General features: G+C 38.8%; 1 protein-coding gene across 1 annotated transcript; it reads left to right on the top strand.

The window, feature by feature from the left end:
• The first annotated feature begins 4,392 nt into the window (after positions 1-4,392).
• Positions 4,393-24,004, top strand: TMEM207 (transmembrane protein 207). The gene is made up of 6 exons (XM_028160695.2): positions 4,393-4,467; positions 6,770-6,807; positions 10,855-10,899; positions 12,044-12,186; positions 17,849-17,911; positions 23,868-24,004. The coding sequence occupies exons 1-6, from the start codon at positions 4,393-4,395 to the stop codon at positions 24,002-24,004; spliced, it is 501 nt and encodes a 166-aa protein (XP_028016496.2).

Raw genomic sequence — 24,004 nt, 5'->3', positions numbered from 1 at the left:
GAGACTGAATAAAATTCCCCAAAATGTGAAAGTATATAGGAAAGAAAGAAGTCGAAGCTCAGTCTTAGGGTAGCCCTAACATATTAAATCTAAAGGGATGAGGGAAAATGGGAGAAAGCAGTCAATAAAGTGGGAGAGAAATCAGTAAATGTATTCTTCTGGAAGCCAGGTGAAAAAAGTAAAGGAGAAGTGAGTACCCATGTCAAAAGCTGGCAATTAGATTAAGTAAGATGAAGACTGAAAATTGACCATTGGTTTAGTAATATAATCAATATTTCTTCTCACTGGGGAGAAGAAGCAAATGATTAAACCGACAGCCAGACAAGCTGCCTTACTTAAAGTGCTCCTTACATAACCTTGGCTCCCATCATTTTCATGAACTAATCTGATTTTTTAATTCTTTATCTTGTTTTATTATGCTACAGTAATCAATTCCTATGTCTGTGCCTTGTCTGATCTCATGTTAATATTTTCAAGTTGACTTTTACAAAAATTTTGTGAGGGAGATAAGCAAATGTTATTATCATTGTTTTGTAGAACATAGTTTGTAGAGAAGATCAATTCAGCCCAGGCTTTCTGACTACTAGAACCTTACCCTGCACCTTTAATTCCCATAAGAAGAGGAGCTGATGCTTCCTTTTTTTTTTTTTTTTTTTTTTATTTCAGAGAGAAGGGAGAAGGAAGGAGAGATAGAAACATCAATGATGAGAGAGAATCGTTGATTGGCTGCCTCCTGCACACCTTCTACTGGGGATTGAGCCTGCAACCTAAGCATGTGCCCTTGACCAGAATCAAATCTGGGACCCTTCAGTCTTCAGGCCAACACTTTATTTACTGAGCAAACTGGCTAGGGCTGATGCTTCCTTTCTTGTTCTTTGGACCTTTCTTGATGGATTGCTCACTTCTTTTCATACCTTCTATTTATTCTTACTTAATCCCTTGAATTTTGGTCCCCGGATGTTTTTGAACAGCTGCACACCATGACCTTTAAGGACAAATATCAGTATGATTTTAGAGCTTCATGGAATTTAGACTTCTGCCAGGCTCCAAATCCAGAAGCTAGTTTTTATATCCTCTCATCTCCAGCCTTTCCTACAGGATTTACTTCCTCCTAGCATAGGAAAAAAGCTGGGTAAATGATCAGCACTGTACTATTAAACATGCATCTACCATTCTCTGTTACAAAGATGAGGATTATAGGGTCCAACATCCAAGTATCCAATAAATCTTGTGATTGTAATCTCATATATTATCACAGTCTATGTCTGCTTTCTTCTTCTTCTTGATTCTTTCTAAGAGTTTTGCTTCTTTCCACCCTTATATTCAAACATCAGAAATCCATATACTATTAGCGAGGAGATCATATTGTTATGAAAAGCCATCATCCACGTTCAGGTTGATAGCCCAGTGATGGTAACTCACTACCATAAGTTTATGCACGTAAGCATGCATGGGTACAATTATTGGTTTAACCACAAATTTTAAATAATAAAATATAAATTACAAAAATCATGCAGGCAGTGGATTGTATCACTGACAAATTTCTGGTTGCCATATTGTATATTAATTAGGCAAGATGTTTCTATTGGGGACAACTGGGTGAAGAATACATGATACCTCGGTATTTTTTTAAACTGCATGTGAATCTAAAATTACATCAAAATAAAATGTTTTAAAAACTATGCAGGTAGAAAGACATTCATGGGCAGATTTCTTTTATGGAAACCATCCTAGTGGGAAAGGAATGCACTAGGGAAACTACTGCATTCTACTTAGGCAGAATCTACAATGCTGCCCTTTCACAGTGGAATGGGAAAGTCACAGAGGTAAACAGATAGACAGCAATCAGGGAAGAGAAAGGTGGTAATAAATAGATATATATATATATATTTTTAATTTTAGCAACAAATATAGTAGTGTTGTTTGCAGTATTACTGTGACTACAGACCCACCTTCAATCAGCTGCCACACTCCCAGTCAGCCGTCTGCTTTGGGATCATTTTTTTGTTCATAAGAATTATTTAATCTATGTACCTAGCTGGTCACAGTTTCAGCTTTTAAAGCTAAACCAAACATGCTGCCCTTGTTTCCATTCCATCCTTTTTTAGTCATCTGACCTTCCCTTCCTTCCCTAGGAATCCGTAAGATCATTGACTCCACCTACGGAAGTGAGGCTTCTGACCCACCGCCTAATAAATAAGTTCACAAGTGAAAAGCCCATTTTTTCATTCTATTTAATTACAGGCTTCAGAGACACTCAGAATGAAGGGTGTCTTAGGGACAAATAATACTGTAGGCTTGGTTTACTTATCTTCTATTGGCATTGGCACCAAGCCCTTCCTGTGCTTTGAAATTCATGGCTGTGTCTGTGGCTGCATACTAAACAGACCGAGGCCGCCACAGCCTGCTTAGCGTCCAGATGCAGTTCGGCTAATCCATATACCTTAATGGCCAGTTCAGAATGGTAGTTTAGATAACTAACATGGCTGGTTTGTTTCTAGAGCAATATATGTATGTGATCATAAATAAATTAATATATTGTCATATAAATTGGATTCAGTGAACTCTATGGGGCTTGAACTACAACATGCTTGTTCTGAATTCTAGATGACTTGAATTTGCCTATAGAAATGTCTGTATAAAATGAGCAAATTACATATAGAGAATTCATTTAAAATTAAACATACAAAAAACTAACAGTGAAAAGTAAATTTACCTTCTACCCTTATTTCCTGACTCTCCCTTTTATTTTTTATATACATTTTTATTGATTTCAGAGAGGAAGGGAGAGAGAGATAGAAACATCAATGATGAGAGAGAATCATGCACACCCCCCACTGGGGATTGAACCAGCAACCCAGGCATGTGCCCTGACCTGGAATAGAACCGTGACCTCTTGGTTCATAGATCGACGCTTAACCACCGAGCCACGCCAGCCTGGCTCAGACTCTCTCTTTTATAGTTTAATAGTTTCAAGCAGAGACAGTCTATGTATATATGAGTATATATGTTTAAGTTTTATATGGTAAAACAACAGTATAGCTATATTTGTTTATTTATTACATAAAAGGTAGCATGATTGTAGAACACAATGTTCTTCATTTTATTTCTTTTAATTAATAACTCATGGAAGCCTTTTCACAACAGCATCTGTGATCTTCCATTACCTTTTGAAACAGCAGCCTAGTATTCTGTTGAGTGGATATAATTATTTTGTACTTAATCAGTCACATTTTGATGGAGACTGGCTTTTTCCAATATGTTGTTATTAGTAACAATGCTTCAGTGAACATCATTGCTTATAATTATTTGTGCCACATATAGTAATATCTGTAAGACCCATCCCTGAAAGGAGAATTCATGGCCAAAGGATATATTCAGTTTTTAGATTAAGAAATATTTCCTAATTGCCTTCCAGTGAGGCTATACAGTTTTCCCAACCATGTGTGAGAAGGCTTGCCTCCCCACATCTATCTCTTCTCACTATATTATCAATTTTTTTAAAGTTGCCAATGTGATTATACCTGTAAGTTATATTTCTCTAATTGTGAATGTACTTAGGCATTTGAACATTCTTTCCATCTAACCACTCGGTTGTTCATCGTTCCCTAAATAACATCTATTCCACACTGCTTTCAAACGGCAGTAAAAATAAATCTCTATGTTTATTCTCATTTATTTCTAAACTATCCTTGTACAATAACCTTATTGTTTATGTGCAACAGTACCAATTTTTATACATTTCTCTACTATTACAATATCTTAATGTACAGTGGTTTATGCCTCTTCATTGTTCTTTTTCAGAATTTCCCTAAGTATTTTGGCAAACGTTTTTGTTGGCAGCTGTGTTGGAGTTGTTTTATTAAAACAAGCATTGAAATATGACCTGTTTAAAAATAAGGTGTGATCATTATGAGGCAGGAAAAGCTTTATGCCCAAGGTTCGGTAAGATCTGGGACTAAAAACGATGTGTAGGAAAAGAAGAGCAAAGAGGACCAACAAAGGGGAGAAAGCCAAGTAAATGTTCCAAGTACAAAAAACATTTTATATAAAACCCAGAAATACCCTGGAATAAAACATGCACTTGAATATTGTAAGTTCTTTAAGCAGCCAGCCAGTGTTGCGTATCAGCATGTATAACCCTGGCTTTTAAGGGCTTGACAAACAGTACCAAGGTTCTGACCTCAACCTGAAATTCCTTGAACTCTCAGTACCTGTGACCACACACCCAACATTCCTACCCCCAGCATGCGCTTTACCAGTCACAAGGAGCCATCATTAATGAGTGCTCTGGTAGGAAGCATAATTTATAGAGAAGCTAGCAAGTTCTGAGGAAGAGGGAAATTAACACGGACAACAAACCACTATCTTTGAGGAGCTTGTCCTTTAAGCATGTCGAGATCCAGTCTTTTTAGTTTCACTTCAGTGATCTCCAAAACGGGAACCTGGTGTTTGCCACTATTCCAGGTAACATCTCTCTTTCTGGGAAGAGATTTTCAGAGGTACTCCAAGGACCTGATTGGTTATTGATTTGTTATTTGGGGAAACTTAACTCATACATTTCAAAGATTTCCTTTAAGGAACTGTTACCAGAATTGTATTACTACTTATATTTATTGGTCAAAGCTACAGAAAACAAAATGACCCATGCTATTAGTCTTATTCCTACTTTATTTAGTTCTATTGCTATTGAAGTAAGATGATGCAATGTAATCTTTGCTATGCTGTAAAAAAATTGTTTTAGAATAAAAAATGCCATTGATGTAGCAAAATGCTATGATAGGGTTAATTTAAGACATATTTGTTTACTCTTGCCTGCAACCACACTTGATGCTTGAGAGTTTCCTATTGCTGTACAATGTAGACAGAACCATGGTAGTTTACTTTGTTTCTTCTACTCTAGCATCTCACTCAGAGTAATACCTGCATCTCTGCATATGAGTTACTTGAATGCAAAGTACCTGAAAGATTTAGTTCTGAAATATATTAAGACTTTGCTCCCCATTTCCTGACAACCTGAAGTTTGACAGCTACTGCCTTGGCTGAGGGGTGGTACTAATGTGATACTGTGTGCTCACTCCTTGCTAGGGTATAGCACACCAGAAGATTAGGAAATGACTTCAAAGTGAAATGCTGGCTTTACTTGTTTATCTGTTCAACTGGATCCCAAATGATTTCATCTAGTCATACATAAACTCTCTTTATGGACAAAATTTGAATGTTCATTTTCCTCTCAGTTAGTATCCAAATCTATTTTCAGCATTCTAGCAAAAGAGAGTACAAGTCATGTTCTGTGCTTATAAATTGTTCATTACCACGCTCTCTGATGGCCAATTCATGTCTCCATCTGCGACTCCACAAATCTCTTTGCCCAGATAAACATGGTGGAGTAAATATAAGGTGCTGACAAAGATGCGTTTGAGATTAAGAAGAAGAAAAAAAAGGCATCTCCCACAAAATTCCTATGTGTATCATTTTAAATTTTTGTAACTACTTACTTGGTTTTATATTTCTGTGTTATAGACCAAGAAAAGTCATACTTCACTAACCTCATCAACCTATATTTAGGACTATTTATAAAGGACATTTAAAGATGTTTCTATTGTACACAGGAGGAGTCTCAAGTCAAGAGAAAAACAAACAAAACCCTAAGAAAGGAGCACTTTATTTCTTCTGTGATGTGAGTTACTGTAAACTGTAAGGTTCAACACACAGAACGAAGATAATTGAGTAGGATTGCTTATGCTTTGGATCTTTTAAAACAAAGCCGTGAAGACTTACTTTCCCCCCCTCTCCTTTGATAAAGAGAGAAATGTAAATCTCAACAAGAATGTTATGTGCTCTTAAATTGACCTTAGCCTTAGAGCAGGTTAAAGTCACTCCTTCATGCATATATTTAACTAGTGGCCCAGTGCAGAAATTCGTGCACATTAAAAGGGAATTAATTAGAGGAAATATTTCAATATTGCTATTTGCCCTTTCTCTATAATAGAAGTGTCAGAGATGTAAGAAAATTAGTAAAATGTATATGAAAATCTCCCTCCTGTCAGAGTCTGGGGCGCGCCGTGGGACCCAGAGTCAAGTCCCTCCCCACCACCCACACGTGCTTTGAAAATGCAGGAGACCCAGACCCGGCCGGCCCTACCCCCATTGGGTGAGACCCAGACCTGGCTGGCCCCACCATCGTCAAGCCCTGATGGGCAGGGGGTGCGGCCTGAGGTCTCTCGCTGTGGCCAGGCACCATGCAGCCTCAGGTTCCTGCTGTTCTGGTAGTGATGTTACAGTGTCCTGGCTAATTTGCATATTCCTCTATTATATAGACAGATACCCAATAATGCTAATGGCATGGACTTCTGTTTTATGTAGAGAACTTGATTTCTGTGTGTGAAAATAATAAAATAATTAACCTCCTCTGACTAGCTAAAATATGAAAACAAAGAAAAAAAGCAATGTGCATAAAAGCTCTTTAGAGCAAGCAAAATCTGCCTATAGAAAAAAAATGATTTTTTCATCCATCTATAATTATGTGTAAGATAGAAATCTGGTTTACAATACATATCTCCTGTCACTGCTGAGCTGGAAAATCTACCCAGAGATTGTTGGTTTGTTTTTTCAATTAAAATTCTGTTCGCCTGACAATAGACTCTGCTGTGAGCATTACTTACAAAAACAAAATTATAAAAACCCGCATTGTCTCTCGGTGCTGTTGTATTAAAGGATTAGACTGATGAGATGTTTGGATTTTATTTGTTCTAAACCTGTGTTTCAGTTGGTGCTCTCGGACCCACCATGTGAAGAAAATGAAATGTAAGTAAATAGCAAGAGACATTTTCAAAATTCAAAAATAAAAAAAGGGCTCAAGTTTTAAGAAACCCCAATGAGTTTCAAATGACCATTATAACCATGCAAGAAACAGAAAGGTAAATTGTTTTAAATGCAAATGGCTCGATTTTTCTAAAAGCAGGGAAAAAGTGCACTTCTATTATGATCAGCTTTGTTAAATAAATAAGGGGCCTACTTGATTTCTAGGTATTTTTGCTCACAGCATTCTCCACCTTTGAGGTTTCAAGGGTACTTTACATTCATGAAAGACTTATTACATCCTATATGGCTGCATCCATACCCATAAATCACATTGGTGATGGGGGGTAGCTTTCTGGATAAATCAGTTTCAAATATAAGCAGACTAATGAAATTTCTAACCTGTATTATGTGTAGCTTTCAAAGTGCAGATATACAGTTGTGGGGGCTAAAAATCTATAATAATAAAAGCATAATATGCTAATTATACCAGAAGGCCAAACAGCGGAATGACCATCTAGACGACCTTCTGGACGACCTTCGGGATGAAGCCAGGGCTGTGAGGGCCGAGCCCCTTGCACGAATTCCATGCATCAGGCCTCTACTATATATAATACTTTCCCTCCCACCTTCTACGTTTTTCTGGAAGGGCTAACAATTAAACTAATAGAGACAGACTGGTAGGAGAAAATCAGAATTTCAATACATGTCCATGGGGAATTCACATAAGCATGAAAATTCCAAATATAATTGGGCAAAGTTGGGTGTAAATGTCATTTTTGCAATGGAGAAAGAAGGGGACTGGATCTTAGATTGCAAAAGTGAGACTGGGCCATTTTTGGGTAACTGAGGAAGAGTAGAACATGCAAGGCAGGTAAGTATTAGCTGGGAAACTCAGAAACAATGGGACACAGGGTATCTAGCTAAGTGGACTTTGACTGAAGCCCTCTTATTTATCTACTTAATTTAAATTAAACCAAGGTTAATATCCTAAGATCCCCTTTCTTGTGTAGGCCTTTCCATCTGAATCTCTTAGAAAGGGAAAAAGTCAGATTATTTCTGAATCTTTTGTTTTCTAAAAAATAGCTTAAAATAAATATCCCAAAGGCAAAAGTTTGGTTCCCTTCACAGTCACGTGTCACTTAATGACTGGGATACATTCTGAGTTCTTAAATTTATCAAAGTATTGAGTTTGTAGTTCATCTTAGGTCCACAGATTATCAGCAGTGAGAACAGTAATAAAGATCAGTTCTCACTTTTGCCAGATTTTTTTTTTCTTTTTGGCATCATTATTTCATTTCACCAAGCATACACAAATCTCTAAGCAATAACTTTATCTTAAAAAATGTGACTTTTACTACACTGAAAATCTTACATCTAAAATTTGAGTAATTGGAATATTGTCACAGTTCAGATATTTTTTTAATAACACAAAGAATTTCTGTTTAAAAATTGAACTTGAGAAAGACATGGAAATAATGATGTAAGGAAGTACACCAAGTCCAAAGACCTATATTGTAGTTTAAGTTTTTGGGCAGCTAGTGACCTCCTCAATTATTTTTCCACTCTGGGTCTCAGTGGTAAAGTATGTGAAATTCTAAGGGGGAAATAAATTATCCCAAAGGTTCCTGTAGTTCCTAAATTACATGATCACTTTGCATTTATTCAGCTGCTTCTAGACCATTTTTTTTTACATATCAGAAAATCCATCAGTAGGTTCACAGATTCAGACAAAGTGAAATAAGTCAGTTTGCAAAACTGTTAGCACTGGAAAAAAATATTGAGTGACTAAAAAAATTAAACCTAGGAAATAAAATGAGGTAGTTAAATTTAGAATCTATAATAATAAAAGCATAATATGCAAATTGACCGAATGGCCAAACAGCAGAACGACCATCTGGATGACCATCCGAACGACCACGCTATGACATCCACGGTGCCATTCCAGCCAAGGCAGGTGCGATGTGATTGGTGGGGAGCCTGGCTATTGCCCCATGATCAACCTGCAGAGGGAGGCCCAGGCCATTGGCTGGTGGGGTGATTGGTCAATCGGGGAACTCCACAGTTGTCCCTAAGAGGGTAGCCCAGGCCACCGACCAGCGGGCTGCAGTGGGTGGGCGGTGCCTCCCTCTGTGGGGGAGATCTATCACGGAGCCCTGGCTGGGTGAGCAGGGCCTACCTCTTTGAGGCGATCAATCACAGGGCTCCTGGACTGTGAGAGGGCACAGGCTAGGCTGAGGGACCCCCCTCCCCCCCCCCCACAGTGAATGAATTTCATGCACCGGGCCTCTAGTTGACAGTATAATAAGTATATAGTCTATTTTTAAATGTAAAGAAAAGAGGCAGAGATTTATATATGGAGGGAAATTAAGCAATCCACATTCCTGATCATGAGCTTAGATTTCAAGACTCAAAGACAAGAACCTTATGTTACTTTTTTTGGCTAAATCACCAAGAAAAGTTTCCTACATCCATCTCTAAGGTAGGATACTACATTTTAAAAATTTATATATTTCAACGTAATTTTTAAAATTTTTATGACTACAAAAGTGATGTATGTACATTATAAAAATTTAACCAATATAAAAATATTGAAAAGATAAAGTGTCTCATGACACCATCTTCAAGAGAAGCAAACATTGTTAGTAATTTGATGTATGTATATATATAACTACATAATATTTATTTTGTGAAATCATTATATTTGTATTAAAAATGTATACAAAGTAGAAATGAGTGCTCTTTATTATTTTACTTATCAAGGATTTTAACTATAAATATAAATCTACATTTTTGATGAATATATAATATTTCTTTAAAAGGAAGTACCATTAATTATTTTTAAAATCTTCTATTGATGATCACTTGTCTTAGGATGCTTTTTTTTTAAAGTCATACTTCAGCTGTCATTTATTTCAATCATCTGTACCTGTGTATTTGGCTAAATTCTCTAGGTGCAAAAGAAACAAACACCCCAAAAACTTATTATCTGGGTGATTGGATTTTGTCTTAAATATTTGAGGTAAAATTTTTAAGTTGACACTCACATATGTTAAAAAGTCATTTCTGAAGAGTGGTGTGATAAACAGGACACACTTTCTCCTTAGGGAGGCTGTGAACAATAAATTAGCTGACATTTATGAAAGCTTTCAAGCTGAAAAATGCCGAGTGTTATTTTAACAAAGGCTGAAGAAAATGTGATTAAGGGCAGCGCCATCTCAGAAGCTTATCGGGCTGTGATGAACAGCCTTCAACTCTTTAATTCCAGAATACTGTAACAGCAGCCCATCTACCGAGGTTGAAAAATGTCCATCAGCAAACATACATTCAAAGCACTATGTGTGACATAGCAAGGGACTCTGGAATGAACAGCACATGTGTCTAAACCTGGGGAGTTATATGTCCTAAAAATCACGCTGTGAACCAAAGTGTGATCTTTTTCTGTGTGATCTTTTAAAACTTATCTTAAGAAGAATTAAGTTGTGCTGAAGCACATAAATGGTTTGACTATCCTGACTAGCAAATCAACTTCTAACTCCTTAGTAAATGGTGTGTATGGCCACACTCATTCATTTTCCTTTTATCCTAATTTATTTTTTCAACCAGGATTGCAGGGCTGCTATTCCCTACCAAGACATCCAAGGTTGATAGGCATTATGACCTTCCCTGGATAATTTGTATTTTAAAGAACTCCAGGTTTTTGAATAAACAGAATGGTGAAATGGTTATACCTACCATTCCACCTACCACATGGTAGTCCTGAAAAGTTAGTCACTATCTTCTCAATGTACTACAGTATTTTTAACTCTGGCATCAAACCTATTACTATGCAATTATCTGTTTTTAAGTATCTGATAGTTTCCATTTACATGTATCCTCAGTGCCTTGAATGATGTGGACATATGGGAAACATTTACCAATTGTGTTGGGGGCCTTTCATTAAGTAAATTATTGTTGGAGAAATAGGTATAGTGAGAACAAATATTATGGTGCAAAAGAATAGGTTTTGGCCACTTAGAGGTCTAACACTAATTGTTCTTTCTTTGTTACCAGGTACATAAACTATAAAAATCAATACCCAAATGATTGGTATATCTGGTAAGGACATCTTCACTTCTATATATATAAAAGCCTAAGGGACCATTATGATTGAATGACCGGAATGACCAGAACAACTGGTCAACCAGTTGCTATGATACGCACTGACTACCAGGGGGCAGACGCTCAATGCAGGAGCTGCCCCCTGGTGGTCAGTTTGCTCCCACAGCCAACCTCCCATGGCCCCTACCCTGGGCCAGCTTGCCCCCCTGACAGGCCTGCCAACCTCCCAGGGTCCCTTCCCCTGGCTGGCCAGCCCCCTGATAGATCTCGATTGCCAGCCAGGCCAAGGGATGCCACCCATGCACAAATTCATGAACCAGACTTCTAGTTGTTTTATAAAAATCTTTGGTGGTATATACATTCTCCTTTTACTAAATAACTGATATGGCACATGAAATCATACATATTAAGAAAATAATAGAGGTCATGTGAATCAATATATGTAGAAACATTACTTTCAGGTTGTTGTCCAGTGTTTACTTAAGTGTTTTCTATAAGAGGGAACTTAATATTTCTAAGAATAATAATAATTTACTCCCTGGTTGAAAATCTTTAAAGGTAAAATTATTCTTCCTTCTCTTGATATCTTCTGAAATGCCTCTTTCACTGATTTTAGTTCTGGCCTTAAAAATAATTCAAAATAAGACTGCTGCCTCTTTTATGAGCTAGACTTTTGGAAATTTTGTAAGTTATTATACCCTCCTAAATGTTGACTTTTGTATTTTCCAAATTAAACATTACCAATTTTCTCATTTAGATAGCTCCTCAAAAACAGAGACCATGTCTTATCTTCTCCACTTTTTCTTATTGACTTCAGAGAGGAAGGGAAAGGGAGAGAGAGATAGAAACATCAATGATGAGAGAGAATCATTGATCCGCTGCCTCCTGCAAGCCCCCCAACTGGTGATTGAGCCCACAACCCAGGCATGTGCCCAGACCGGGAATCTGAACTGTGACCTCCTGGTTCATAGGTCAATACTCACCTAGCCAAGGTGTGGGGAGGGGTTGCTTAAGGAATTCAGCTTCTCACATTGCTTGCAGCCAGTTTTGCTGAGTTCTTGCCCCCTTTTCAGGGTGCAATAGGAGTCTTAAGTTTCCTGCGTGCTCCACCTCAATCCTCTCCTGATTCTTCTGGCACCAGGTTCTTGCTCCTAATTTTCCTGGTGGCTCTGCTATGCGGAGCAGTGCTCCTCTGCCTTCCCGGCTGGCTGAGGAGATGCGGAATCGGTTCCTCAAGGCGCACCGTGGCTGTTTTTGCTGTCGGCGACTTGGACCCTGTTTATGGTAGGCTCTCTGCACATTGCTGGGCTTGCTCTTTGAAACCTTATAGTTTTGTGGTGAATTATAAATCTAATCTCTGAAAATCAGATTTGTGAACTTACAACAAGACATAGTTTATAGAAGATTGAAAGGCATGCATTGGGGAGAGAGTCTAAGTGAGAAAATTTCAGAAGAAAGGAGACACCAATAGAAAAAAACACACGTGTCTTAGGAAAATGATTTATAGTTGAGTATGGGGATAGAACCTAAATATTTTGCTCAGTTGACATGAATAAAAGAGGAGCTATACAAGGTTGGTCACTTCAAGTGAGTGTAGGGTTTAAGGTGCAGAGAACTATTTCTGAGTTTTTTTTTCATATCAGTCCAAAAAATTGAAGTTCATAGTCTCATTTACTAAACTCTCTATGCCTCACTTACCTGCAGTAACATTGAACCACACTTTTCAGATTGCTGCCAATGCAGAATCTGAAAATTTGGAATTGGCAAAGGAGTATAAATACTCATATTTTTTTCTCCCCAGACACATTGGCAGCATCCTGATCCTGCCTTCTCCCACCCTTGCCCCTCAAACCATACCCTTCCTATTATTTTCCAGTTTTCAGTAGGAGGTAAGGAATGGAGAAAATTTAGGTTGTACAGTCATTGTTAATTCCAAGCCTTGTCCTCATCCAGAACATATGTTCTGAGACTTTCCCTCTAAGTCACTGCACTGTATATCACAATTGCATCAAGAGTGCTTAGTAGACATTGACAACTGCACTTCAGAAACTTGGGCCAGATAAGATTTCCCATAGAGAGTGTAGGACATGTCCTGGAAAAACTAAAAGCTAAATAAAAAGTGGGATCTTAATAAACTAAAATGTTTTAATATCAAAATTTGATATTTAGTGATTATACTCACTATTTAGTGATTATATTCCCTACTGACTTTTTTTAAGTCATTATTTACCAAGGGAAACTGTCAATTTGAGAAATGGGTGTTTGGAGAAATAATTAAAATCTCCAGTGAAAATAGTTATTTCTCCTAAACTTGAAATTACTGTCCTCTGAACATAGAAGAAAATAGGGTCACTGACCTTTTAACAAAATACATGAATCAAATGGGTCAACATGGTCACTTTGATCTTATTTTCTTTATTTAACTAGAGGTATTCAATAAACAAATGCAGTTATGTTCCTTTCAACTTACTTGAGTTTCTAAAGAGGAGAATTCCCCTTGGTCCTCTTAGCCCTACTGTTATTCTAAGGAAGACTTTTCTAGACTTCCTGGAATCTTTAAAATATATATATATAAATATATATATAAATATATATATATATATATATATAAATATATATATATATATATTTATATATATATATATAAATATATATATATATATAAGTAAATATATGTGTGTGTGTTTTAAATTTGAGTAAGTTACCCATTTATATTGTTATAATTTTAAGACAATCTATGTGCCATCGTTATATCCCAATTTATCTAATGTTTTCATATTTCCTGGATGGTGATTCATATGCATGCTTTTGAATTTACCTGAACTTGTCTGAGCAGGTATGACTGAGAGAAGGGATCAAGGCTGATATGCTTCTTCAGAAATCTGCATGTAATAGCACTGAGTGCAGGGCATTAGCATCACATTCTCTATATTATCCTGAAGTCATTATGGACAGGAAAGAAAATACTTGGGGAAAATTGTTGTTGATTTTTAAATAATATAGTCCCAATTTAATTCACATCTGCCAAGTGTTAGGCATTAGGTCAAGGACTTCTCAGACATTATCTCTAGTTCCTAAAACCAGCCTGGAAAAAAGGCTATTACTTCTCTCAGAGGATGTTATCTACTTTTCTCACCCTATTGAATAAATGTACCACATAGATCTTTGCTGTAAGTCAACTAATAGACTTCAAGTTGTCCAGAATTAAGGTTAGGAAGCTAAACAAAATATGGACAGGCACTCATGGTTTAGCCACCTACATTAAGTACAACCTATATCCTGAACCTCCAGATGTTTCCATATTGCAATTCCTTAATGATAGAGATTGCTCTCCAGAGTCCTCATTCCCTTCCTTATTCTCTCCATTCCTCATTAATTCCACTGGTATAGCTCTACATCTTACTTTGATCAAGGAACAATTAAACTCTCCTCAGCTTAAGCTGCATTACAAAGTTCAGTTTCATTGATTTCCATCGTAGGAGACCACAGGTTCAGTTGCCCTTCCCTATTAATTCTTTCCTTCATCTACACTGGGTTGCGTGTTAGGTTGTTCCATCCATTGACCATCTCCCATCCTGTCGCCTGGATGCTCAGCAGGGCTGTACAGGCCATGAACAGTCATTCACTTAGCCTTTGATGTGGATGATTCCTAAAATTGTGCTTCTTGGCCCTTTTGGTTCTCCTTTCTAAAACAAAATATAAAAGAGTAATTTAGGAAGTGGTATTCTCTGTGATCTCTAGTCACTTCTTCTTAAGTAGCAATTTTCGGAAGTAAATTCCAGGGAGTCAATATTTTAAGGTAGTCTGAAACCCAGACCCACACTGGATTTCCTTTCCCCACTGTATCCTCACTATGCTTTCACTTCTCTCAACAAATGATTCTTCCTACCTAGTATTTCCACAGAAGGAGCTGTTTTCCAAAAGGGAAGTGAGGAAACCGCTACCAGCATCTTTGTATGGTTAAAGAAGGAGGGAAGGGCCCAAACCACAGCCTCTACCTCCACAACCCACACAAACTATGTGCTCACAGCTTGGAGTTGAGTGCAGTTACTGTTGGTTTTATATGCTCACTCTGCAGGATATGGGGTGCACTTCTGAGTCTTCCTCATAGCCTCAGCCTCTGTTCAGAATTGGGGTGAAATGAGAACTCACTGGAGGACTTTGGTGACATGTTAGAATATGAAATAAGGGTGTCTGGACTTCCTGTCACCCCTGGAACACAAAGGGAATGATAGATTGTTCCCTCTGAATACAGAATGTAGGAAGTGGGTCATTTAAAACATCTTAATGGAGAGACTAGATTTGCTATATTAACCTTGTGTTCTTCCTAGACCTTTATTTTATTTTCCAGAACTCATTTCATGTTATTACCACTATTTGCTGAATATATTAGTTGAAATAGCTCTGCTCTTCTGACCTGTGATTGAGAGGTTTGACTCTCAGGATCCCATGGAAGTTGCCTCAATTGAATAGAGCCAAGAGGATAATTTTGACTGATTATTAGAGGCTGGAGTGGACTGAACTTTACTGATTTAAGTACATAAAATAGAAATGTTCTCTCACTACCAGTTCCTGACAATATTACATGGCTCAGGTTGCCAATTATCTTGATTAGAAATATTAAAGAGAGAAAGGAAAATACTTGGTTTGGGAGCCTCATCAAAGGTGTTTAAGGAAGGCCTTACAGACTAGGCTAGGCCCTAGCCCATCTGAATGTCTGATGAGGTTTTTGTCTGGGGAAAGGTCCTTGGAAATCTCAGCAAACACCCTGCCCCCAATAGCTTCTCCTGGGCCAATAGTCACATATTTTCACAGTTCTCTGCTGATCCGGTGCTCAGATCTCTCAGTTTTTCTTCCCCTCTCATAGGCTCTATATTTCCAAGTCTGTAACATGTAATGAGTAAGCTCTTTATGCCCCAATAAAGGAAAATTAATCTATCTGATACCCGAGGGTAAGAAGAAAAAGGAGGCATTGTTAGAGAAAGACGGGGAAGAGAAAGACCCGAAGAAAGAGAAGGAGAAGAGAAAGATGAAAATTAAGAGGAAAAGGAACCTACAGTTTGAAGTTGAAGATATTTTAAGGACTGACATTAAAACCTACTTATTTTATGTAATCCCTAAAATCATGTAATCTTGCTCTGCTTTCAGGTCCAACTCTTTTTCCTGAGATGGCTCCAGGATCTCCTAGATAGACCCTTTTCCCCTATTATCCTTCCTCCATCCCCAACTTCTCTGATCCTGTTTCCTATTCCCACTCTTTTATAATCTCAGAAAGGACCCATTCATTGCTCTTATGTCTTCTTGAATGGGATAATTCATGCAGTAATCTCTGAGTCCTTCTTGCTCTCCTTTTTCAACCAGTAGAGACTAACATTTCAAGTATAATTCAGTTTGTGGTTTTTAGCACCTGTGTCAGCAGTAAAAATAATGTACTGTTTCACTGTTGTTTTAAATCTCATTATTTTACCTATGTTAATGAAGCTTCTGGAATCCCTCCTTTCTGATAATTCAACAGAATACACAGATCTACAACCCGTTGTTTCCCTACACCCATCCTCAAATGTGTAAATCAAGAGTGAGAACACATATTGGGCCACGGAAAGTGATTTTTTTTAAAGGAATGTATCAATTATTTAGTAAAGGTGGAGATACAAGAAGAGAAAATTAAAATTCTCACACAACTCTTTGTATCCTAAATTTCTATCATTTGTGATCAATACTCCCCACTTTGTAAGACCAAGGACTATATAACAAGGAGAATAGATAGAGAATACACCTAAGTGGAAAAATAAGAAAACAAAAATGTTTTGGGTTTCTTAGATCAATTGTTTTCTTTATTTTTTAAATTCGTGTTTGAAAAAATAAGTAATGACAAAGGAGTCATTAAAAGGAGTTTTAAAGTTTATTATAAACAAGTGTTTTTATAATTCACTGAAAATGTGAATAATAATATGTTTTCAATTTAAATAAGGTTATGAAGCTGCATAAAAACCCTTATTTATAAAGTAATGCTGGGTTTGTTAGTGTTGGGGGGAGCCCTCCGATATTTGTGGAGTTCTGGGGTTACAGGTGAAATAAGCATTTTTAGAAGCCCTCATGAGATGATAAGAGGTGGAAGAAGATTTTAGTCTTGTAGTTACATCCCTTGGTTTGCAATGTCCCATTTCCCTCAAGCCAGTCCTGAAAGAGAGGTAGCTGGGGGTTCAGCAGAGCCAGAAGGAGGCCAGTGCCCAGATTTTCTGTTCCATGTTGCAGCCAGGTGTGGTTCAGCATTCAGGCCAGATTAAATTTAGTTCATGTGTAAAGCCCAACATGCATGGGTAGGCAGCACCCTGTGGGCGCAAGGGAGCATAGCTCCTCCCTCCTCCTACTACTCCCCCTCTAGCATGAGTCCCTAAAGGGGAGACATGTGAGAGAGAGTGAATTTCCTTTTTTTGGAAATGTACATATTTAGATTTTGCAAGCTTGCTGTGGCCACCCCCATCCTGGTCAATTACATATTTCTAGGTGTGATTGATGGGCAAGTATTTTATAAGGTCCCTCAGACCTTTACTGGGCTTGCGTCTAAACTGGCTTTGTCTAGTCCCTTCCCCCATGGATCAGTGAGGAACAGACTTAGTGTTAAATGTTGCTTTTAATAATGCTGCATAAATGGCATGCCTATATCTAGTCTTCCCTTTTACTCCTTTTCTGTTAAATAATAACCAGGTTATTACAATGGTATCAGTAAGTCAGTTCAAGATAATAAAGAGAACAAAATTTGGGATTTGGGTCGTGAGTGAGGGATGAAGAGCATGAGGCAGAAAAACAATCTAGTGTTCATTAGAAAAGAGAATTTGAGAGACTAAGAGAAGGATCCCTGCCATTATCTCTCCATATTTTTAAACAAAAAATAATAAGTTACTATAAAATCTGCATTGTACTCTTCCTATTTTATGTGTATCAGAGCTGGGCCCTTCAGCCTTGACAGCAGCCAGCAGGTCCCCTGCCTTCCTCAGAAGACCTGGAGGTGAGAACCTTCTGAGACTCTTACTGGGGACACTCATTTTGGCTTAGCTTCTCAGATTTGATTTCCCTGATGATGCTTTCAACTATCCAATCACCCTGACCCCATTTCTTCTGTTATTTCAGAGATAATCTTTCCTTTTTCTTATTTCAAGGCAAATAGAAATACCAGTCTCCCAGCAGCCATTAAATGTGAATGCTTCAAGTTGAGGAGGGGAAGGAGAATAGGAGAGAGACAGAAAAGAGCAGGCCTTACACTGTGCTCCCGTCTTCCCCCACCACCCCCAGGATTCCATCGTGTGTTAGGATCCTTTTTTAAATGTCACTTCCCTATACTTTATGCTCTACATGTAAATATTCTGTGACTCCTTTAAGTAAGGAAAGACAGTATTTTATTCACACACTTTCATGGACAGGCATGATAATAGTTACCGCTCTCATTTATTGGGCATTTACCATGTGTTATTCTCTGTGGTAACATCTGATATCTCCAATTTCATTTCTTTTTTTCTATACCTCTATGAGGGGTTCGCTATCATTCTGAACCTTCTAAAGATAATAGAACAAAGGCACTTAGAGGTTAAGTAACACAGTAGATGAAAGAACTGTGACTTGAATTCAGGCATTCTTAGCTACCCCCAGATAAAAGAACACGATGAGATAGAGAAGGGAAAAGATTAAAAAAAAAAAAAAGAGGTCAAAAGGGCACATTAACATAAGCCAGGTTCATTGGAGTGATTCTTAATTGTGTGGGAAATCTGAAATCTGCCTACAAAAACTCAGCAGTGAGTGTATTGGTTTACACACTTAAACAACAGACTCTAATACCTTCACCAACAGTTCTGTTACATCATAGGATTTTTAACTTTTTTTTTTTTTAATCCTCACCAGAGAATATTTTTTCCATTTATTTTTTTAGAGAGAGTGGAAGGGAGGGAAGAGGGGGAGAGTGAGAGAGAGAGGGAGAGAAACATTATGTGAGAGAAACACATGGATTGGTTGCCTCCTGCACACGCCCAGACTGGACACAGGGATTGAACCTGCAACCGAGGTACATGCCTTTAACCAGGAATTGAACCCACAAACTTGCAGTCTGCAGGCAGATGCTCTAACCACTGAGAAACCAGCCAGGGCAGGAATTTTTAACTTTTAACTCAGATTCTTAATTTGTCCAAAGATAAAAACAAATGTCTGCTCCCCTCCCAATCATGTGATATTATACATAAACATGATATGAAACGAATTGAAAACGGATATATGTTTGACTTTATGAAAGACCTGAACACATTGTCTTTGTTTATTAGTTGTTTATCAAATGAATGTCTTTATTAGTTGTTTATCAAATGAATGTCTTGTGGTTTTCATAGCAAGTTTGAGAGCAACAGACAAATCTGTAGTAAGGAGGTAACAGTAAAACTTTCCTACCACAGAGGGCAATTGTCAATATCCTGTTGCCTGGAGCCCAGTATTGATAATGGCAGTGATGGAAACCTATTTGAGCTAATAATTGTGTCAGGTCAATCTGATTGAAGTCTCCAGCAGAATGATAGCAAAGTTACCACTGACTCTGTATTGAACACTCCAGGAGCATTCACCTGGAGAATGGGTGGGGCTCAGTACAAATATCCACAATGGAGGGAAGTGCTGGGACAACTACACTTTATCAATGTTAACTGTTTTATCAAGTCCTTCAGACTTAGCTGACATCACCCTAAACTTCCTAACTGCAAAAGACTAATGCCATAAAATTTTTCATTGAATAATTTCTGTTATAACATTAATAATGATAATGATTAAAACATTACTTGACCATTAAAATAGGATAGATTGGGAAATAATATCCTATATAATAAAGAGGTAATATGCAAATTGACCCTCACACCCTCACAAGATGGCTGCCTATGACCAGGCCAGCAGGGGGACTAGTGAGGCACTACCAAACGACTGAACAAGCAGGCTGCGTGGGGCGACCAGGCTGGCAGGGGGGTTAGTGAGGGACGACCAAACAACTGAACAAGCAGGCTGTGTGGGGCAACCAGGCCAGCAGGGGGGAGGCAGTTGGGGGCAACCAGGCTGGCATGGGGGAGCAGTTAGGGAGGACCAGGCCAGCAGAGGGGGGCAGTTGGAGGTGACCAAGCTGGCAGAGGGGGCAGTAAAAGGCAACCAGGCCAGCGGGGGGAGACAGTCAGTTAGGGGCGACTAGGCCAGTGGGGGGGTGACCAGTTGGGGGTGACCAGGCTGGCAGGGGGGTTAGTGAGAGACGACCAAATGACTGAACAGCAGGCTGTGTGGGGCAACCAGGCCAGGGGGGGGGGTGGGAGCAGTTGGGGGTGACCAGGCTGGCAGGGGGGCAGTAAGGGGTGACCAGGTTGGCACACAGAGGCAGTGAGGGGGCAGTTAAGGGTGACCAGGCAGGCAGGCAGGTGAATGATTAGGAGCCAGTGGTCAAGGATTGTGAGAGGGATGTCCGACTGTCAGTTTAAGCCCGGTCCCCAGGATCAGGCCTAAATCGGCAGTCAGACATCCCCCAAGGGATCCTGTATTGGAGAGGGTGCAGGCTGGGCTGAGGGGACACCCCCCGCCCCCGTGCACAAATTTCATAGACCGGGCCTCTAGTTGTAATTAAAAGAAAATATGCACATTTGTAACATAGTATAGTTCTTAATGAGTACTAATAATGTTATTATTTATACTAATAGTAATGATAATTAAACATTGAGTAATTACTATGTGTCAGGCTTTGTTTTAAGCACTTTACTCTTATTTAGCCTTGCTTTTATAAATGTAGTTACCATCATTATTCTTTTACTACATGAAATAAAACTGAGAAACAGAAAGATTATATAATAACCTAGAAGTAGATTATTCTTAAATAAATAACTCCTTTAAAAGAGTGCTGGACCAGGAGGTAAGACATATTCTAAATATAACTCTACCTTTACATATTGTATTAATATTTGAGTTTTTATGCTTTGCTCTGCAAACTGGTGAGATACAAAATAAAGCAAATATAAATATATAAAGATCCATGATTCTAAATAAATATTATTCATTCCAAAATAATAATTTTGAGCAATCTACTTTTGGATTCCTGTGATGCAGCTATTGCCTAAAATATAACTACTCTAAATTGTTTTCATGATCGTGGCATGGTAAAAGGAATCTCCTCCATGGCATCAAATCTTAATCCTTTAAGGAAGAGGTCAGCAAATGCAATTAAGGTCCAGATAGGAGCTATGTTTGACTTTGCAGGCCATAGAGTTTCTGTGGGACTATTTACCTCTGCCACTATGATGCAAAAAACAGTCACAGAGAAGATATAAATGAATGGGCATGGCTGTATCACGATTAAATTTAATTACAAAAGCAGGCAAAGAATTTTACTGTTTAGGTTAAGGGCATAGTTTCTTCTTTAAATGTGAATTTAAAGGTTGTTACTATTGTTTGGGGGAGAAGCAATCAAATAATTTCCAGACAGGTAAAAGCCCACCTGGAAAAAAAAGGAAAGAATATAAAGAAGGAAATGGTTATAAGATATTACTATTGATTTCCTATGGCTCCAAAAGAGTCTTTCAGGAAAATACTAATAGAAGATTAGCTAAAGAGCTATTGCATAAGTGCATGGTCTCTTGAGGTGATCAGTTTGAGGATGAAAATGCTTGTTTTTTTTGCTATTTATTGGCCTGTAGTATGTATAACCTAAAAGTGAAGAACCTTGACTTCAAAATTTAAAGTGTAAGAATGCCTCTTCCTTATTGTGTGGTATACATTAATTGCAAACTTTTCACAACTTAACATTTTTACTATTTATCATAAAGAAAATTTAAAAGTAATTAATTATACTAGTTGTGATTTTCAGAACATAAAAATAAAATAATGAAATTTAGATGTAATCCTATCTAATAATAGACAAATACGCAAATTGACCATACCCCCGACACACCCACAAGCCACGCCTACAAGCCATGCCCACCATCCAATCAGAGCGAGTATGCAAATTAACACAAACCAAGATGGCTACAGCCACAGAGAGCACGGTTTCCTAGGTAACAGAGGAAGCCAAGCTTTCCACCTGCCCTTGCCAGGCCCAAGCCTCCACTCAAGCTACTAAGTTTCAATTATAGAAGGTAAACAAATTCAAACAAATGGCGGCAGAATGGAGCTTGAGAGAACAGGCCAGGGTTGCCGCTGGCAACAGGGGAAGGAAAGCTTTCCGCACACCCTGGCCATGCCCACCCGCTTAAGGCAACAAAGTTTCAATTATAACCCCAACACAAATGGCTGCCGGCCTCGGAGGGAGCCCCAGGCTTGGCTCTGCTCCAGGCTACAAAGTTTCAATTGTAGAAGGAAAATAAATTCCAGATACCAGGGCCTCCGCTTGGGTTGCCAGGGGGCGTGGCTGGCCTGAAAACCACCACAGGCCCCTCGCTCAGGCCGCCCCACACCGCAAGGGAACCCCCACCTGATCCGGGACGCCCTTCAGGGCAAACCAACTGGCCCCCACCCCTGTACCAGGCCTCCATCCTATCTAATAAAAGAGTAATATGCAGATTGATCATCACTGCAACACACAATATAGCTGCCCCCATGTGGTCAAAGATCCTGCCCCCATGTGGACACAAGATGGCCACCACAAGATGGCCAGCAGGAGAGGGCAGTTGGGAGGCACGCGGCCTGCAAGGGAGGGCAGTTGAGAGGGACCAAGCCTGCAAGGGAGGGCAGTTGGAGGTGATCAACCCTGCAGGAGAGGGCAGTTAGGGGTGACCAGGCCGGCAGAGGAGGGAAGTTGGGGGCAAACAAGCTGGCAGCAGAGTGGTTAGGGGGTGATAGGCTGGCAGGCAGAAGCAGTTAGGGGTAATTAGGAAGGCAGGCAGGCAAGCAGTTGGGAGCCAGCAGTCCTGGATTGTGAGAGGGATGTCCGACTGCCCGTTTAGGCCCGATCCCAGTGGGATCGGGCCTAAACGGGCAGTCGGACATCCCTCAAGGGGTCCCATATTGGAGAGGGTACAGGCTGGGCTGAGGGACAACCCCCCTCCGTGCACGAATTTCGTGCACCGGGCCTCTAGTATTTTAATGTTTCTAGTGAGATTTGTGTTTCCCACGATAGGAACATTAGCTAAAATGCCATTACCATATGGAGGCATCTTGTCTTCTGTTCCACCAAAAATGGTATTTCTTCTAGTTTCAGCTGTTGAATTGTAAATGCTTCTTGATGATGGTACTGTAGTCCCCTCTTATATTCAAGGGAGACTAAGACCCCCAGTCGATGTCAGAAGCTGTGGATAGTACCTAATATATATATACTATCTATCCTATGTTTTTCCTTATACACACATATCTATGATAAAGTTTCATGTATAAATTTGACACAGTAAGACATTAACAATAATAATAAAATAAAACGATTATAACAATATACTCTAATAAAAGTTATGTGGATGGCTTTGGGGACATCATTAAGTGAAATAAGAGTTATTTGAGCAGAAGCACTGCAATACCTCGACAGCATGATAACCAAGGTGACTACTTGGTGGCTAATGGGCAGGTAGCATGTACTACGAGAATACACTGGACAAAGGGAGGTTTTACATTCTGGGTGGGACTGAGCAAGCTGGCTCAAGATTTCATCACTTTGCTCAGAACAGCATGCAATTTAAAATGTATGAATAATTTGTTTCTGAAATTCTTCATTTAATAGGTTTGGACCATGGTTGACCTCGGGAAACTAAAACTGCAGAAAACAAAACCATCAAAAAAGGGCAGCTACTGTCATTCGTTCCTGAGAGCACATTTTCTCGCTATAGTGACTCAGATGATTGCAAATTTTCCCCCAAGTGTACAAATAATTTTCTGTTGCTCCAGTGATTCAAGAAATGTCAGATTTTACTAGGCACTTCATGTACATCTGTTTTATGCTGAGTAGAAAACTTACTTACAAGTCCCCATCTTTCTCTTTCCAGGGACAGAAGCAGCTGTGAATCCAGCTGTTGGAACTCACCTTCCAGCTCAAAACCCTGAACTGTATCATGTTTCAGGTTTCAACACTTTAGGAGCTCCTCCTCCATATGAAGAAATTCTGAAATCAAGCCAACTTTAG

Source organism: Eptesicus fuscus, chromosome 3 (assembly GCF_027574615.1).
Source record: "Eptesicus fuscus isolate TK198812 chromosome 3, DD_ASM_mEF_20220401, whole genome shotgun sequence".
Classification (NCBI taxonomy): domain Eukaryota; kingdom Metazoa; phylum Chordata; class Mammalia; order Chiroptera; family Vespertilionidae; genus Eptesicus; species Eptesicus fuscus.
Note: the sequence above shows the minus strand (reverse complement) of the source record. Positions and strands in the feature narration are given on the sequence as shown.

What these genes read in the sequence shown, in the direction of transcription:
- TMEM207 (XM_028160695.2), top strand. Translation starts at nt 4,393, where the DNA reads ATGTCGAGATCCAGTCTTTTTAGTTTCACTTCAGTGATCTCCAAAACG. An exon ending in GGTGTTTGCCACTATTCCAG is followed by an intron (nt 4,468 to 6,769) that starts GTAACATCTCTC and finishes CCTGTGTTTCAG; the next exon opens with TTGGTGCTCTCGGACCCACC. An exon ending in CCAAATGATTGGTATATCTG is followed by an intron (nt 10,900 to 12,043) that starts GTAAGGACATCT and finishes TTCTGGCACCAG; the next exon opens with GTTCTTGCTCCTAATTTTCC.